Raw genomic sequence first — 18818 nt, forward strand, 5'->3', positions numbered from 1 at the left:
TGATAGCCAGATGTTCGTTCTTGAAATTTAGCGCCATTGAACTGGACTCAGCTTTTTGAGATTTCACTTGATTCTCGAGTTTTTCAATTTGCATCTTCAATTCTTGTGAGAAGGCATTTAAATCATCTCGTTGCTGAAGAAGCTCGACTGTACGCATACTATCTGGAGAATCAGTTGAGACAGTCCTTGTGGTCGGCGTATTTACACCCATATCACAAGTCATAGGTGATGAAAGTGAACTTCTGTTATTTCTAGGTGTTTTTGGAGATTTTGAAATAAATTCTGAAGCTAATTCACTCTTTGAATTGTCACTTGCAGGATCCAAATCTGGAGCCGGATGATTGTGCTGTCCGATTGTATCTAATACTTTATTTATGCCCGAATTTGTCTTCAAATTTACCGGACAGCCAATGCTCAGACATCTCCACGAGATTCTACCATCAACCATAATGCGATCTCTTTTGAAATAAAATCCATCAACCTCAATAGCAACATTCCCTCGCTGTAAATTTTCTTATTAAAGGAGTCATAATTAAAGCTCAGTTCAAAACAGTTCGAGCTCAGTTCAGCGCGGCGTCACTCAGTTCAAGGAATATAAAGATGAAGTCAGTTTTCACTGGGAATTAGAGATTCATAAGGGAAAAGGATAAGGAAGCGTCTTGAGGGCAATCAAAACAAAAGCGGAGATGGAAGCCCCTGAGTCAGGATATGATTGTGCGAATATAGGTAATAGAATAAAGTCTTCTTGATTTAAACTACGCGCTTTTGAAGTACTATGGCTACGAGTAAACAGACAACAAGTTGAACAGCTGTGAAGCGCTATTGACAGATAGTGATAACACTTTCTCTCTCTTACCGTTATCAGATAATCGACGTCACAATTCAATAGGCCTACTGGCTCTAGCAGACGACAGATAGATTCAGTACGGTAGTTGTTTATTGTTATTAGCAATCGCAGGCAAAATCCGGCAGTCAGAAATGGCCGAAAATCTGTCAAGACCGTGTAAAAAGTTCGTAAGCTTCACTTGAATATCAGTATCTATACTTACAGTTAACCTCACGTGGATATTATCAGCAGGTACACCAAAACTTTATAATTCACATAGAACCAACCAGTTACTAATTCTTTAACTTCTACCACTTATAAATTCATGAAAATACGGAGTAACAAATTTGAGCAATAACAACGTAGCCCACTGCTACCAACCTCATAGCATGATAGCATGGTATAGGTCGTTTATGTTCCATTTTTTTGAAGTTGGAATACTAGAATATTAGAAAAAGGAAGAAATAAAGAAGAATACTGGGAAAGGGAGAAACAAGAAGAATAAAGGAAGAACCAAAAAAAGAAGGTTACTAGAGAAAGAAAGGGGGAAGAATACTTGATAAAGGAAGAAGAGAAAGAGGCAGAAGAATACTAGATTAGATTAGATTTCTTTTTTTATGTATGTAATAATATTTACTGGCTTATACACTAATTTACATTAAATGACGATAATGCTAGTTATTCAACGAATTTCACAAAGTATAAATAATTAATCAATGAGAATAAAAGATTGGATGCAATAAGAATAATGATAATATAATAATGTGATGTAACTTCATAAATCGGCGGTGTTTCAACAAATAATTGTCGATTCTTTTAGAAGGATATAACATATCCTTCCCATCAACACACGACCGGGGATCGTGGTGTGTAGGAGAGAAACCTTTCTCTCTCTAGTATTAAAGAAGAGAGAAAGGGAGAAGAATACACGAACAAAGAAGATAGAGAAAAAGAAGTATACTGAAGAATGAAAGAAGAAGAGAAAGGAGACTACATGAGAAATTAAGAAGAGTTAAAGAAAGAAAGGAGAAATGGAGAATGAAGGATAATGGAGAAAGGAAGAAGAAAACTAGAGGAAGAATGAAGAGATTGAGAGAGCAGAATAATGGAGAAAGGAAGAAGAAAACTAGAAAACGAAAGAAGAGATAGAGAATGGACAATAATTGAGAGATAAAGAAGAAAACTAGAAAAAGGAAGATGATATAGAGGAAGAAGAATACTGAAGAAACAAAGTAGAATACTTCATTTTTCAAATGCTATTCAAGTTTTAATCGTGAACAATTTTACAAGAACCAATCAGAGAAACCTTTTTTCGAAGAAATCTTATTTGATTGGTTCTCGTGAAATTAATAACGATTAATATTTAACCGGCATTTGTGCAAACGGGCCCTAGTTCTTGCATTCATTATGGATAACTACCACGATACACAAAACTACTCAGAAAGTGAATATTACAGAGATCGCCTAATATCCTCCTTCTACATCACTTCTATTGGTGACTGATCTTGTATAAATTAATGAATGAATGAATATATAAAAGAGTAAATAGATAATTCATGAATGAATAAATATATAAATGAGTAAATAGATGATAATTGTATTACCTTGGATATCAGAGTGCATATCCAGATGCTGATGGAGATTTAAGTCGATTGTATCCACTATAGACATGAAATCAAACAAAGAAAAAAGATTAATATCTAATCATTTAGTATTAATAATGACTGATTAATATCAAATAAGCCATGATGAATAGGGTAAGCTACACTAATGAATTCATTAAGAAATTCACATACTATACTCTGTACAAAATTACTTTTGACTTGGGATGGACATGCGCAGCAGAGAAGGAATAGAGCGGTAGGGTTACAACGGCAGTGCTGTTTCCGTTCTGAACCGGCCAGTGTTCTCTAATTCTAGTGAGTATTCAAGCGCTTATGTTGAACTTACGAAGTTTCCTCTCTGCATGCACTGACTCGACTGATTCTAATCGACAAATTGGCAACTGCGCATCCACCTATCATTATTTCTAACGATGTAGAAATAATTTTTTTAACAAAATATACATCTCAATCATGGAAATTTATTATTTCATAATTGAAGATAATTTTTTGACGAATAATATAGAATTGAATATCTGAACAAAAATGAAAAGTTGATAATATGACATCAGATTAACCGGTATCAGCTATCCTATAGAGAAGGCAGTAGCAGGGCACAGAATCGCCAACGCTGTTTTCCTATATTTCTCCACTATCATTAGAATGTTGACCTTACTACAGTTCAGTCACTATTAAACATTGGTGCATGCAATTTATATTGTAGTTCTGATTTTTTAATATATTATTTGGGTACATAAGAGAAGTCCAGAACCAATTTCTTCATGCAGAATTTTCTTGTGCTAGATAGGCCCAAAAACCTCGTATTTTCGGCCCATTTTCCAGTTTTCAGCTATTTCTGCCAAATCTCGTAATCGGACAGAAAAATTTGCTTACACCTTTTTTTTTGAATTATAAAATTCTGAATAAAATGAGATCATTCGGAACTCTCTATCTCCAATAAGTACTGAGTTATGATTTTTCAAAAATGAATGAAATTTGAAGAGAAAATAAATTCTCATGAATTTTAGTTTTTGATCAACAATATCTTCCGATTGTCACCATTTAGATGTATAATTCAAAACCCTCTGGGCGTATTTTTGTGTTCTACAATCTGAGATCAGGTAGAACGCTGTATCTCATATAGATTTCCAGGTACACCTGACAACAATGCTCCTTGTATTGTGAAAAACACCTAATTTTCAGCTTCAACCATCATCACCATCTATATTGTCCTCACAGTGATATTTTGCACAATGATAAGTTCATTAGATTATGTTCTATGAGAATCACACGTTAGATGCACTTCATTCCAGTATTTCTTAGTGGAGAGGCGCGCTTAAGGACACCGCAAGGATCAAAATTTCAAGCACTTATAACTTTTGACACAATGCTCAGATTTCATCGTACTACACTTCATTCTTCTCGGCTCGTCAAGGTGGTCCAAAATCATGCATCATAAGTCAAATTCGGTCGAAAAAAGGAAATTTATTGTTGAGTGTAGTTAAGCCCATATTCCAATACACAAAAAATGGCCAATTTCTATATTCAAAGCTATGTATCACGGTAACTCCTTATTATAAAAATCATTACTTGATCACTACAATATAAATTGCAAGCACACCCCCTTTTTTATGTCTATATTTCTAAATTCAAAATTAATTGTTTCAAGTGTTTGGTGAGAAAATTAGACAAAATATTATAAAGTAGAGAAAACACAACCTATTTTCTGGACTATTCTAATGAATCGAAATTTGGGAGAGGAACAGTTTTGGGCTGTGCCTGTTCATCCTCCCCAGATTATTTTACAAAGTAATTTTGTATGATTGAGTCAATAAAATAATAATAATATATTGACTGGACTAATATTGTTTTGAATATAATAATCATATAAAATTGACAAATCGTGTGGTTACTATGAAGAAACTAATGAACTACCAAATATTTTACAGTATTTCCTAAGCTCATTATGGAGTCAAGAGAAAATACAATTTTTTGTGTAGTTGAGAAGTTGATATTGTTGTAATTATTCATATTGAATGAAAAAGACTAAGAAATTGTCAAAAAACCACAGATTTATTGATACTTAGAAAGACCGGTTTCGGTTATTACACCATTGTCAATCTCTGATGAACCAGAGTTTATCATTGACATAACTGGTGTAATAACCGAAACCGGTCTTTCTAATTATCAATAAATCTGTGGTTTTTTGACAATTTCTTAGTCTTTTTCATTCAATAAGAAAATACAATATTTTCTCGACGAATAAAATATATTAGAGATAGAGTTGAGAATTATTAACTAAAATCAGCAATCAAATTACATCAGATAATATGCTGGAATAACTTGAATATCAACTATCTACTATAGAAGGCGGTGGTAACAGAGAATCGGCAACTCTGTAGTCCTTTAATTTCCACTGACTTGATAACGTGGATCTCACTATACCTATATTCATCAGAATTTTCACGTTTTACATTTCGATCTCTGTTTGTTCCAATGAAACCTTAATTGAATTGAACCGCTGCCCTAAAACTGATTAAAAAGTTCATTTCTGTTCGCGTTGTCGAATTCCCTATCTACTCTCTTTCATGCACTAACTCTCTATCTCTCTCATTACTCTCTCTATCACTCACTCTCTCTCTGTCTCTATCATACTGTAGCTCAGTTAAAAATTTAGGCATCAATATGAATAATACTCTTGACTGGTCAGAACAAGTGAACAAAACTTGTAAAAAGTTATTCTCAGCCATGCATGCATTAAAGAAAATGCACGATATTCTCCCTAGAAACATTAAATTATTATTGGTTCAATCTCTCATCTTCCCACATTTAATGTATTGTAATTCTGTTCTTAACGATATGCGAGTCACTCTGAATGATAAACTACAGCGGTGCCAAAATTATTGTCTACGTTTCGTCTACTCTCTCCAACGCCATGATCATATCACCCCAGCCCACATTGCTAGTTCAACATTAAAGCTTCCTGATCAAAGGCTTTTTCGAATAGTCAAGCTTGTTAGAGATATCTTGAAATACGGTAATCCGAACTATTTTAAAGATGATTTCAAATTTGTCTCTGAAGGTAGGAAGATAGATGCTTCACATACTAGAACCGGAGAAAGTACTTTAAGGATACCCAATCATCGAACTACTATTTTCACAAAATCCTTCTTAGTTAGTGCCTGTCGTGCATGGAATGCACTTCCTGTTTCTATCAGGTCCATAAAGAGCCGAACGAGCTTCATCCTGACTTTAAAAAACATCTTTTGGAAAAAATGACTGAAACTGTCTGGCCCTAGAACGATCACATGACAACCATCCCCCACCCATCCCACAAATAAAAACCTTTAAACCTGTTATAGAATGAATTGTATATATATTATATAAACTCATGTTATTTTAATTATCCACTGCTACTGCTGTATATTACTTAAAGTTGATTACCCTGATCTACTTTCAGTCTACTTCATTTTATTAATCAATAATTTTATCTTATCTACCTATATAATTATTTTACTCTATCAATTTTCTGTTTTTTTCTCTTAAATATTTATATTATTTAAAACTTTTACAATATTTCCATTGATAAATAAATCCTTAGTTCAATTAATTAAATTAACTTTTAGGTAGAGAGTTAGTGGGGAGGATATTTTTAATATTCTTTCCGAAGAATGGACATTGATATGTCCAAAGCTCCGCCAATTTATGTAGATGCATAACAATATAATATCTATAGTTATTATATTACAAATTACTTTTTCATATCATATACAGTTCAATAATTATTTTCTCAGTCTATATTATGTAAATTCATCTATAATTTTGCTGTATTGTAAGCTATTGTATATAAGTGTATAAGCCAGTATATTGTAATCTACATAAATAAAGTACTCAATCAATCAATCATTAATCTCATCCTCTCTGTATCACTCTCTTTCTCTCTCTCGGTCGTGTGTTAATGGGAAGGATATTATATACTAGCAGATAACCCGTGCTCCGAAAGGGTCTATTTCAAATCTTGACAAAATGAAAACTTGACCGAGTGGAATGTTGAAGAGTTTAAAGTGGGCATAGAACCATCCTCGGTTATTTAATAATCTATATGCAAAGTTTCAAGTTAATTTCAGTCTAGTAGTTTAGACGTGATGATGCGTCAAACATAATTCTCCTATCCCATACATGTATAAGCCAGTTCTTTTCTCTATTATAGTATAGATAAAATTCTTCAACTTGTACTAACATAATAAAGTGACAGAACTCAAATATTGTTCAGCTTCCTCAACTTAATGTCAACCTAACAAAATTGGACTGGTTATCAATTTAGTTACCAATTGAAGAGGTGGATTCCAAAAGGTCATAATTCAAAATAGTATATTTCGCACCTAGAGCAGAAAATGAGATTTTTCCAGCTCGAAATCGGTTTTCAAGTCCGAGGCCGTAGGCCGAGGACTAGAAAAGATTGAGAGCTGGAAAAACATTTTTGCCCGTGGTGCGAACGATATTTTTCGCCACACTACAGGTATTGCTGACAAAATAAATAAAGAATAGAAAATAAAGAATACTCGTTATCGTACCTATCTCTTGATTTTAGTGTTAGAAGATTTGCAGTCAGGATTTCAGATTCTTTTAAAATTTCACTTGGAATACCACAGTCATCTTCAAGCATTTTTGAAAATTCGGAATGCACTAATCAACAATAAAATAATTGAATAAAACTGGTTGCGAAGCGAATTAGAAAAACTGGAACTGAAATCATGGCGACTGAAATGCTGATGATGAAAGTGGACACTCGCCCGATCTAGCGGATGACTCATTAACTACTTCCATGAGCGGCTGGAAAGAGACAACTTTCTGGGCTAGACCGAAAAGAAACCCTTTTCTGACGTCGTCTGCAAACAAGGTCTTTCAGATCTACGTAGGGACTGGAAAACAGCTGCTTTCTGTGCAGTGTGGCGAAAAAGTGAATTTCTCAGGAACTAATTTTTTCTATTTATGATAATATAATTGAATGCTACTTTGGAATAAAATCAGTCATGTAATTTGCAGTTTCAAATCCTTCTTTCAAGACAATTAAGAGTGAGATTCAAACACAAAATAATTTTTTTAAGGTGTTAATTAATATTTGGTTATTTTCCAAAACGACTTCAAGTCAGTGACTTAAGCATTTCTGGAAAATTCATATGGGAGACAGCTTCAAACTATTATTATTTATAAGAGTATTGATAGTCAGAGCTTGTCTTTAAGATGCCAACAAAGGTTTTAATAACTATCTAAGTACATGACGAAATATTAATTCTTATTTATAAAAATTAATCACATTCTTCTTCATTTCACTGACACTATTCACTATCAAAGTCAATCAGTCAGCATAACCTCGAAATCACAGCAAATAGGTGCTGACTGCTGGAAGTCGCGCATACGCAAAACGCTTGACAGCTGACCTAAGCCTGTTTGGAAAAGAACAGGGCGTGACTAAAGCACTTTTGGAAAAAAATACTCATTTGTAATGTGAATAATATACTTGACTGTTATGGCATGAATTGTTTCCCTATGTTAGAAATGATGCTCTAGGATCAGATTCAACTAAAATGTGAAACAAAGGACTTAAGCCCTTTTGGATTCCACCTCTTCAATTCTAACCATTTTGTTTCGAAGAGGTATTCTCTCTAGATTATAGTTCTATATTAACTATGGTTTGAAATGAACAAACAAGGATGATACAAAGATAATACGAGGATGATACAAGGATCATACACAAGGACATAGTGAGGTCCACGTTATAATGGCAGTGTTTGAATAGCAGTGGTATTGCTATCTTTGTCTATCATTCAACAAAGCGGATAGCGCTATCTCTTTCTCGCTTTGCTCTGTTTCCAGATCATCCTTCAACAATGTAAAATGAATAATTAATTAACAAAATATTTCATCTTAGTTATGAAAACTCATTATGAAATTATAGGAAATATAAATTCTTGCTTGATAAAATATGATTGATTATTTTAAACGAGAATGAACAGTTTCTATTTCATCAATAAACCTGTATCAGCTACCGTCTATAGAAGGCATTGACAGGACAGAGGATCGGCAACGTTGTTCTGCTATCTTTCTACACTGCCATTATAACGTGGACCTCACTATAGCAACACCAGTGTTAATCGAATACTGCCATTATAACGTGAACCTCACTATAGATAGATAATACGAGGATGATAATATTATATTATAAAGCTATTACGAGGATGATACAAAGATGATAGACAAAGATAGCAACACCAGTGTTAATCGAATACTGCCATTATAACGTGAACCTCACTATAGATAGATAATACGAGGATGATAATATTATATTATAAAGCTATTACGAGGATGATACAAAGATGATAGACAAAGATAGCAACACCAGTGTTAATCGAATACTGCCATTATAACGTGGACCTCACTCACTATAGATAGATGATACAAGGATGATACAAAGATGATACGAGGATGATACAAGGTTGATACAAAGATGATACGAGGATGATACAAAGATGATACGAGGATGATACAAGGATGATAGACAAGGATAGCAACAACAATGTTGATCGAATACTTCTTCCATTATTAAGTGTACCTCACTAAACATCCCTCTTCAATCAGTATACGTATACTTTTTGAAGGGATCTATTCAGATGAATCCATCTCTAATTAATCAGTGAAAGCGTTTCATTAGTCAACATAATTAGTTGATCAAGCTCCAATTACATGCATCGATACATTTGGTTATTTCAAATTGATTAACTAAAATTGATTAGAATGAGTCATGCATCAACAAGCAACGTTATATGAGAGCGTATATATATATATATATATTTCATAGTCCACATATGTGCTGATATTTAATTAGCATAACCACACATTTTATCACTCAATACTTCAAGTTATATACAGTGACTAATATACTGTAGTACAGTGGTCGCCAAACAGTCGATCGCGAGCTACCGGTAGCTCGTGGGGTAGTTTTTGGTAGCTCCCAGAAATGCTTGGGTTGTCAACCATGCATTGAGAAACATGGCTACAAAATTTTTCATTTCTCACAGATATAACTGAGAAGTTGAATGATTTAAATTTGCAGCTTCAAGGAAAAGATAAGGACATCGGTGGAATGATTTGAACTGTAAAATCGTTTTCCAAGGAGCTTGAGATGTGGGAAAAGAATGTCGTTCAGTTTGAATATAAACACTTTTCCAGTCTGAAGAAAATTAATGAGGAGAAAAGTCCTTCACGGCACCTCAGCAATAACCAAGAATACGTTACAATTCAGACTTGAAACAACAGTTTGATCAACGATTTCAAGATTTTAAAAGCATATCGAATATTGTACAATTCGTCAACTCTCCATTTGTAGAGATCGATGCAGAAGATTTTGCAGCTTGTGTTGTAAAAATTTTGATGGAGATCAGGCTTCAGTTGAAATGGAATTTTCGGATTTTTAAAATTAAATGATCTTATCTCTCAGATCACTTTCTACAACTGGAAATATTTGGCCTCAAGTCCCCAAAGAAAAATATTATTCAAGTTGAATTGAAGTTGAAAGCTATGCTCAGCTCTACCTACTTGTGTGAATCATCTCTTTCAAGTATGAAATTCATAAAAAATCGATAGAGGACATATATTACATTTTTTGGACAACTGCATCAGAATGGCGGGTACAACGTACACTCCAAACATCAAGAAAATACTTGATCACCAAAAAGAGTTCCACTGCTCTCATTGAAATGTACATTTCAACAGTTGTTATACTTTTTGCTATGAGATAAGTAGATTTCAACACTAGGAATGTATCTTTTAGAGCCAATAAAAGATACTTTCTTCAGTCTAATATTCGTTGGTAGCTCACTAGGAGATTTATAAATGCTATTCTAGCTCACAGGCTCATAAGTTTGGCGACCACTGCTGTAGTATATAAATCTATCTATCTATAATAAAAATAGAGGAATGAATATTGGCGTATACACGTACGGGATAGGAAATTCACGAATGACGCATCATCACGTCTCAACTACTCAACTGATTGACTTGAAATTTTACATATAGATTCATAATTCATCGAGGTTAGTTATAGGCCAATTTCAAATTCTTCGAGATTTCATTACGTCAAGTTTTCAAATCGTCATGCTCCCAGTTTGTTAAACTTTGCTTGAGAGTGTTCGTAGGAAAATAGGATTAATAGTTATTTGTATATCTAGAGTGAAAAGTACGACTTTTTCTCCCTGTGGGAAAAAGTTTGAAGCCCGAGGCGAAGCCGAGGGCAGCAATTTTCCTGAGGGAGAAAAATTATTTTTCGCTCGTGATGTACACAACATTTTTCCTCCACCTACATTTTTATAAAAACTGCTAATAAAATAATTTTTAAAAACGTATGTCACCAAACAATGTGTTACAACATAATCTAAAAAGTAAACAGAAACAGCTGGCTTGTAATCACAGTTCTCCGACAGCACTATCTGTCGGCTAAAGTTGTAACAACAATGACAGCCACAACTACAGCTATGATGAAGTTCCCGTTTCAAATTTGATTAGTTAATAAGTAATATTCGTTGGCTGGTATTTTGAATAACATGGATTAAAATATAAAAAAATATAAATTTTTTCTATTATAGTGATATCAAGTTTGTAATAATAATTTCAGCATACAAACATAAATTTGATATATCGATCAAATGTCTGGTTGTGGTATTGAATTCAGTTGACTCAATGACAGACACCTCTATTATGCTTTTTCATCTGAGCTTAGACCTTCTAGCCTATTACAATGTAAGTTTCAAAATAGAGATGCTCCCCATGTTATTTAAATGGAGTCACTTTTACTCCCTAGGGAGTTTTTCTGTTTTTTAGTACCGAGAGCGAAAAAGTGACACTTTAGTATCATGTTTCAGGGAGTAAAGTAAGTACTTTTGACAGTAGGTGGAGGAAAATTAAATTTTGTATATAGATTCTTTATTCACCGAGGATGGTTATAGGTCTATTTTGAATTCAGTATATGGATTTCATTAGATCAAGTTCTCAGATTTTCAAGTTTTTTATTAGCTCTCGCGGAGCACGGGTTACCTGCTAGTCTACAATGGTTTGTAAATGCATATGGAATTGACAATTTATATTACAATTCATAGTATTTATAGTGAGGTGCACGCCATAATGGCAGTATTTGGTTACCGTTGATGCAGCTATCATTCCAAAAACTAGATTGTGCAATCCTTTACCACCTCCACAACATTGCCAGATCGTTTTCCAAAAACTTGGGATTATAGGTAATCAACAAAATATCCGATCTCAATTACGAAAATTCATTAATTGATCATTGAAAATATTTTTTCCTACAGATACCCTGAAAAGTGACCATTTGTGCACTGATTGCAGGCTGCAAAGAATCACTTTTCCGCACTAGTGCGCAAAGTGATTCTTTGCATACTCCAGATTTGCAGCATGACAACGCAAAATAGTTAGTAGGTTATATGGAGCACCAGTGCAGCAAAATCAAAATGAAGTTGGTAACAGTGACTGCTGTGGCTGCTATAGTGAGCAGAGGTGCAACCAAGCACAACGCGCTAATTATTAGTATTAGATATTATAACCAAGGACAACGACAGCACAGTGCCACCACAGCACACACCACACAGCTGCCCCCCGCCATTCAAACACTACTACATTATTCAGGCAATTTTACCCATAATTACCCACTTTTCATATTCAATGGTAGCTGTAGGAAAAATTTAATGTGAAATACGTGCACAAAGTTCGTTTGCTGCACTCAAGAAACCATTCCACCCTCGCCTACGGCTCGGGCGTAAACGTTTCTTTCGATGCAGCAAACTGTCACTTTGCGCACTAGTTGCACAAATAACTATTTCCTACAGTTACCTTGAAAAGTGGCCATTGCTGCACTGATTACAGAACGCAAAGAATCACTTTTCCGCTCGGGAAAATTTTTTCTGCACTCCAGATTTGCAACATGGCAACGCAAAATACTTAGTAGGTTATATGGAGCAACAGTGCAGGAAAATCAAAATGAAGTTGGTAACAGTGACTGGGCTGCTATAGTAAGCAGAGGTGCAACGAAGCACAACGAGCACCTTATTAAGTAGATATTATAACCAAGGACAACATTTTTATTCAATTTGACAATAAATTAAGGTTTTTATCAATAAAAAAATTACACAGAAATACATTTCATGCATTTCAGGCAATTTTACCCATAATTACCCACTTTTCATATTCAATGGTAACTGTAGGAAAAACTTAATGTGAAAATACGTGCGCAAAGTTCCTCTGCTGCACTCAAGAAACCATTCCGCCCTTGCCTACGGCTCGGGCGTAAACGTTTCTTTCGGTGCAGCAAACTGTCACTTTGCGCACTAGTTGCACAAATAACTATTTTCTTGATGATAACATATAATTGGTTATTTACACAAGAATGAACAGTTGATATCACATCAGATGAATCGGAATCAGCTATTATCTATAGAAGGCAGTGGCAAGGCAGAGAGTCGGTCTCGCTGTTCTCCTATCCTCCTCCACTGTCATTACAACGTGGGCTTCTCCACTATAGATGATAGATACATTGGGAAATAATACAAAGAAGGCGAAGAAGAAGAAAAAAAGTATTCACGCTAATATCACTCTATATTACAGAATTTGCATCACTTAAAATAATTATTATCACATGAGAAGGCAATAATAGACAAAAGTGAAAGTATTAGTTACATATTGGAAAACCTGTGATTAGAAATTGGATTATTACTATATCGCAATCTAAATCGTGAACTGTCGATTATTTGGAATATTTCTGGAGGAATGGTGACACATTATGCGTCGACCAATCAGAATCGAGAATGGGCGTGTCCATGTACTACCTCGTTCTCGCTTGTGATTGGTCAAATCTGTTTGACACAGTGGTCGGTAGGTGGCAGCACTCACAAGGACGAATAACACAAAACAAGAGAGACCTTCGACGAAAAAAGAAGAAGAAGAAGAAGAGAAAAAGAAGAAAGAATAAGAAGAAGAAGAAGAAGAGAAGAAGAAGAAGAAGAAGAAGTGGAGGAAAATTAAATTTTGTATATAGATTCTTTATTCACCGAGGATGGTTATAGGTCTATTTTGAATTCAGTATATGGATTTCATTAGATCAAGTTCTCAGATTTTCAAGTTTTTTATTAGCTCTCGCGGAGCACGGGTTACCTGCTAGTCTACAATGGTTTGTAAATGCATATGGAATTGACAATTTATATTACAATTCATAGTATTTATAGTGAGGTGCACGCCATAATGGCAGTATTTGGTTACCGTTGATGCAGCTATCATTCCAAAAACTAGATTGTGCAATCCTTTACCACCTCCACAACATTGCCAGATCGTTTTCCAAAAACTTGGGATTATAGGTAATCAACAAAATATCCGATCTCAATTACGAAAATTCATTAATTGATCATTGAAAAATATTTTTTCCTACAGATACCCTGAAAAGTGACCATTTGTGCACTGATTGCAGGCTGCAAAGAATCACTTTTCCGCACTAGTGCGCAAAGTGATTCTTTGCATACTCCAGATTTGCAGCATGACAACGCAAAATAGTTAGTAGGTTATATGGAGCACCAGTGCAGCAAAATCAAAATGAAGTTGGTAACAGTGACTGCTGTGGCTGCTATAGTGAGCAGAGGTGCAACCAAGCACAACGCGCTAATTATTAGTATTAATATTATAACCAAGGACAACGACAGCACAGTGCCACCACAGCACACACCACACAGCTGCCCCCCGCCATTCAAACACTACTACATTATTCAGGCAATTTTACCCATATTACCCACTTTTCATATTCAATGGTAGCTGTAGGAAAAATTTAATGTGAAATACGTGCACAAAGTTCGTTTGCTGCACTCAAGAAACCATTCCACCCTCGCCTACGGCTCGGGCGTAAACGTTTCTTTCGATGCAGCAAACTGTCACTTTGCGCACTAGTTGCACAAATAACTATTTCCTACAGTTACCTTGAAAAGTGGCCATTGCTGCACTGATTACAGAACGCAAAGAATCACTTTTCCGCTCGGGAAAATTTTTTCTGCACTCCAGATTTGCAACATGGCAACGCAAAATACTTAGTAGGTTATATGGAGCAACAGTGCAGGAAAATCAAAATGAAGTTGGTAACAGTGACTGGGCTGCTATAGTAAGCAGAGGTGCAACGAAGCACAACGAGCACCTTATTAAGTAGATATTATAACCAAGGACAACATTTTTATTCAATTTGACAATAAATTAAGGTTTTTATCAATAAAAAAATTACACAGAAATACATTTCATGCATTTCAGGCAATTTTACCCATAATTACCCACTTTTCATATTCAATGGTAACTGTAGGAAAAACTTAATGTGAAATACGTGCGCAAAGTTCCTCTGCTGCACTCAAGAAACCATTCCGCCCTTGCCTACGGCTCGGCGTAAACGTTTCTTTCGGTGCAGCAAACTGTCACTTTGCGCACTAGTTGCACAAATAACTATTTTCTTGATGATAACATATAATTGGTTATTTACACAAGAATGAACAGTTGATATCACATCAGATGAATCGGAATCAGCTATTATCTATAGAAGGCAGTGGCAAGGCAGAGAGTCGGTCTCGCTGTTCTCCTATCCTCCTCCACTGTCATTACAACGTGGGCTTCTCCACTATAGATGATAGATACATTGGGAAATAATACAAAGAAGGCGAAGAAGAAGAAAAAAGTATTCACGCTAATATCACTCTATATTACAGAATTTGCATCACTTAAAATAATTATTATCACATGAGAAGGCAATAATAGACAAAAGTGAAAGTATTAGTTACATATTGGAAAACCTGTGATTAGAAATTGGATTATTACTATATCGCAATCTAAATCGTGAACTGTCGATTATTTGGAATATTTCTGGAGGAATGGTGACACATTATGCGTCGACCAATCAGAATCGAGAATGGGCGTGTCCATGTACTACCTCGTTCTCGCTTGTGATTGGTCAAATCTGTTTGACACAGTGGTCGGTAGGTGGCAGCACTCACAAGGACGAATAACACAAAACAAGAGAGACCTTCGACGAAAAAGAAGAAGAAGAAGAAGAGAAAAAGAAGAAAGAATAAGAAGAAGAAGAAGAAGAAGAAGAAGAAGAAGAAGAAGAAGAAGAAGAAGGAGAGGAAGAAGAAGAACAAGAACAAGAATGAACAGAAAAACTTTGAGAATCAACAGACAAGTTTCGGTCCGCTGCTTCTCCAAATGAAGTTTGTGCAATGTCAGAAGAAGAAGACGAAGAAAAAGACAGGAGAAGAAGAAGGTGGAGAGGAGAAGAAGAAGAAAAGAAGAAGAAGAAAAAGTATTCACGCTAATATCACTCTATATTACAGAATTTGCATCACTTAAAATAATTATTATCACATGAGAAGGCAATAATAGACAAAAGTGAAAGTATTAGTTACATATTGGAAAACCTGTGATTAGAAATTGGATTATTACTATATCGCAATCTAAATCGTGAACTGTCGATTATTTGGAATATTTCTGGAGGAATGGTGACACATTATGCGTCGACCAATCAGAATCGAGAATGGGCGTGTCCATGTACTACCTCGTTCTCGCTTGTGATTGGTCAAATCTGTTTGACACAGTGGTCGGTAGGTGGCAGCACTCACAAGGACGAATAACACAAAACAAGAGAGACCCTTGACGAAAAAGAAGAAGAAGAAGAAGAAGATGAAGAAGAAGAAGAAGAAGAAGAAGAAGAAAGAAGAAGAAGAAGAAGAAAGAAGAAGAAGAAGGAAGAAGAAGAACAAGAACAAGAATGAACAGAAAAACTTTGAGAATCAACAGACAAGTTTCGGTCCGCTGCTTCTCCAAATGAAGTTTGTGCAATGTCAGAAGAAGAAGACGAAGAAAAAGACAGGAGAAGAAGAAGGTGGAGAGGAGAAGAAGAAGAAAAGAAGAAGAAGAAAAAGCCGATGAAAAATCTCTTGTGTTTTCTATAAATGCACACGCATCCTGATATAAGTTCAGATCTTATATTTTGTGGGGGAATTTATGTTGGGGGAGATTGCTGAGAAGGAGGAAAACATAAAACATGAAGAGGGAGAGAGTGTGTGTGTGTGTGAGAGATAGTGAGAGAAGAGAGAGAGTGAGTGTGAGGGAGAGAACGTGAGAGAGTGAGTGGAAGAAAAACTAAGATATGAGGAGAGTGAGTGAGAGAGGGTGAGAGGGTGAGAGAGCGAGGGAGAGTGAGTGAGAGAGTGTGAGGGAAAGAACATGAGAGAGTGAGTGTAAGAAAAACGAAGATATGAGGAAGAGCTGTAATATTGCTCCAGTTTTGGAGATTTATTTCCGCGTGCAAGCAAAGTCTAATCCGGTATGTGTACAGTGGCATTTTATTCCGTGAAAGATCTTATGGAATATGACATATTGGCAGTTGAAGTTTCCACGTAGCTCTGCCCATTTTCACAACTCTTTCTAATGATATTTTCAAGCTCATGCAAGTTCACCATGATAACTCATTTTTTCAAAATAAAATGCATAGTGGCGTCTTGATGCTGTGGAAGGGGTGAATCGACCCAATGACCTTCTTCTCAGGTCACGACAGTACAGTGAGGTCCACGTTATAATGGCAGTATTCGATTGACATTGGTGTAGATATCCTTGTCTATCATTCAACAAAGCAGATACCGCTATCTTAATTCAGCTCCGCAACGTTGCCACATCGTTCATTAACAAATTAGGAATATAATAAATAATTTGCAAAATATTCAATCTTGATTATGAAAATTATATATATGCATATGCATTCATAGGCCAAAGTTAGAAAAAACATAATTTTCACTTAATATGTTAAATACTAATAGAATCTAGTAAGTTCTGGAGCTACTGGCATGCCACTTTTCCAGCAGCATGAACTTGTGTCAGCCCTCCATGAGAGGAGTGTTGTGGACACTCACATATTAGGTGGTTCATTGATTGAATTTGTCCACATTGGCACAGAGGATCAGAGGTGTATCCCCATGCTGTCATCAGCTTAGCACACCTTCCCACCTGCGTTCTGAACCGGTTAAGGCCACACCACTCTCTACGTCTCAGCTGGGTGCCAGGGACAATGTCATTGGGGTCATCCACAAGGCCTTTGTTCCTGACCTCTCCCTGCAACCATCTCAGTCTCCATAGCTCCCTCGCACTTCTTATTTCCTCCTGATCGTCAAGTCTCAAGTATCTTCTTGACTCGAGCGAAAAAAAAATTAATTTGAACCATTATACAGATTGAGTTTGTTGTTCAAAAAAATTGTCTCACTCCTTCATTTTTTTTTTAGAAAATTACAGAATGAACTAGACTCCATTATAAAAATTATCATAATATCTTCTTAATCATGGTGTTTTATCACTCCATATTTTATTCATTTTTATAAAAAAAGGAAATCATGCAACCGAATGCTGCACAATTCAAATCAACCGCCGATTTAATCAAGCCTAGAAGTATCTAATTGAAAATGCAGGCGAGCGAAGCAAGCCTGCTGGTCTTATTTCTTGATAATTTAGCAGGAGGTCTAGGAATAAGGCGAATAGGGATGAATGATTGTTATACAGCAGATGGTTATCGAAAAGCATAATATACCGTTATCTCTTCGACAGAGAGAGGGATTGATTGATTGATTGATTGAGTACTTTATTTATGTAGATTACAATATATACTGGCTTATAAACTTATATACAATAGCTTACAATACAGCAAAATTATAGATGAATTTACATAATATAGACTAAATATAGACTAAGAAAATAATTATTGAACTGTATATGATATGAAAAAGCAATTTGTAATATAATAACTATAGATAATAATCATATTGTTATGCATCTACATAAATTGGTGGAGCTTTGGACATATCAATGTCTATTCTTCGGAAAGAATATTAAAAATATCCTCCCCACTAACTCTCTACCAAAACGTTAATTTAATTAATTAAACTAAGGATTTATTTATTAATGGAAATTTTGTGAGAGTTTTAATTAATATAAATATTTAAGAGAAAAAAAAACAGAAAATTGATAGAGTAAATATTATATAGGTAGATAAGATCAAATTATTGATTAATAAAATGAAGTAGGCTGAAAGTAGATCAGGGTAATCAACTTTCAGTAATATACAGCAGTATGCAGTGGTTAATTAAAAAAAAACATGAGTTTATATAATATATATATATATATATATATATATATATATATATATATATATATATACAATTCATTCTAAAACAGTTTTAAAGGTTTGTATTTGTTTGATGGGTGGGGGATGGTTGTCATATGATCGTTCTAGGGCCGGACAGTTTCAGTCATTTGTTCCA

At 35.0% G+C, this 18818-nt stretch overlaps 1 protein-coding gene across 2 annotated transcripts in view; it reads right to left on the reverse strand.

Moving 5' to 3' along the window:
- Positions 1-2485, reverse strand: part of LOC111052754 (obscurin-like protein 1) — a 37483-nt gene extending 34998 nt beyond the window's left edge. Inside the window, exon 1 of one of the 2 annotated variants that reach the window (XM_022339512.2) lies at positions 2431-2485. In XM_022339512.2, coding sequence (XP_022195204.1) covers positions 2431-2449 — 19 coding nt within the window. In that variant the 5' untranslated portion in view covers positions 2450-2485. Of the gene's footprint in view, positions 1-1049; positions 1197-2430 lie in introns of those variants that run through there. The other variant, XM_039442847.1, reaches the window with a different exon arrangement.
- Between the last annotated feature and the right edge of the window lie 16333 nt (positions 2486-18818).

The sequence above is a fragment of the Nilaparvata lugens genome, chromosome X, assembly GCF_014356525.2.
Source record: "Nilaparvata lugens isolate BPH chromosome X, ASM1435652v1, whole genome shotgun sequence".
NCBI classification, from domain to species: Eukaryota; Metazoa; Arthropoda; class Insecta; order Hemiptera; family Delphacidae; genus Nilaparvata; species Nilaparvata lugens.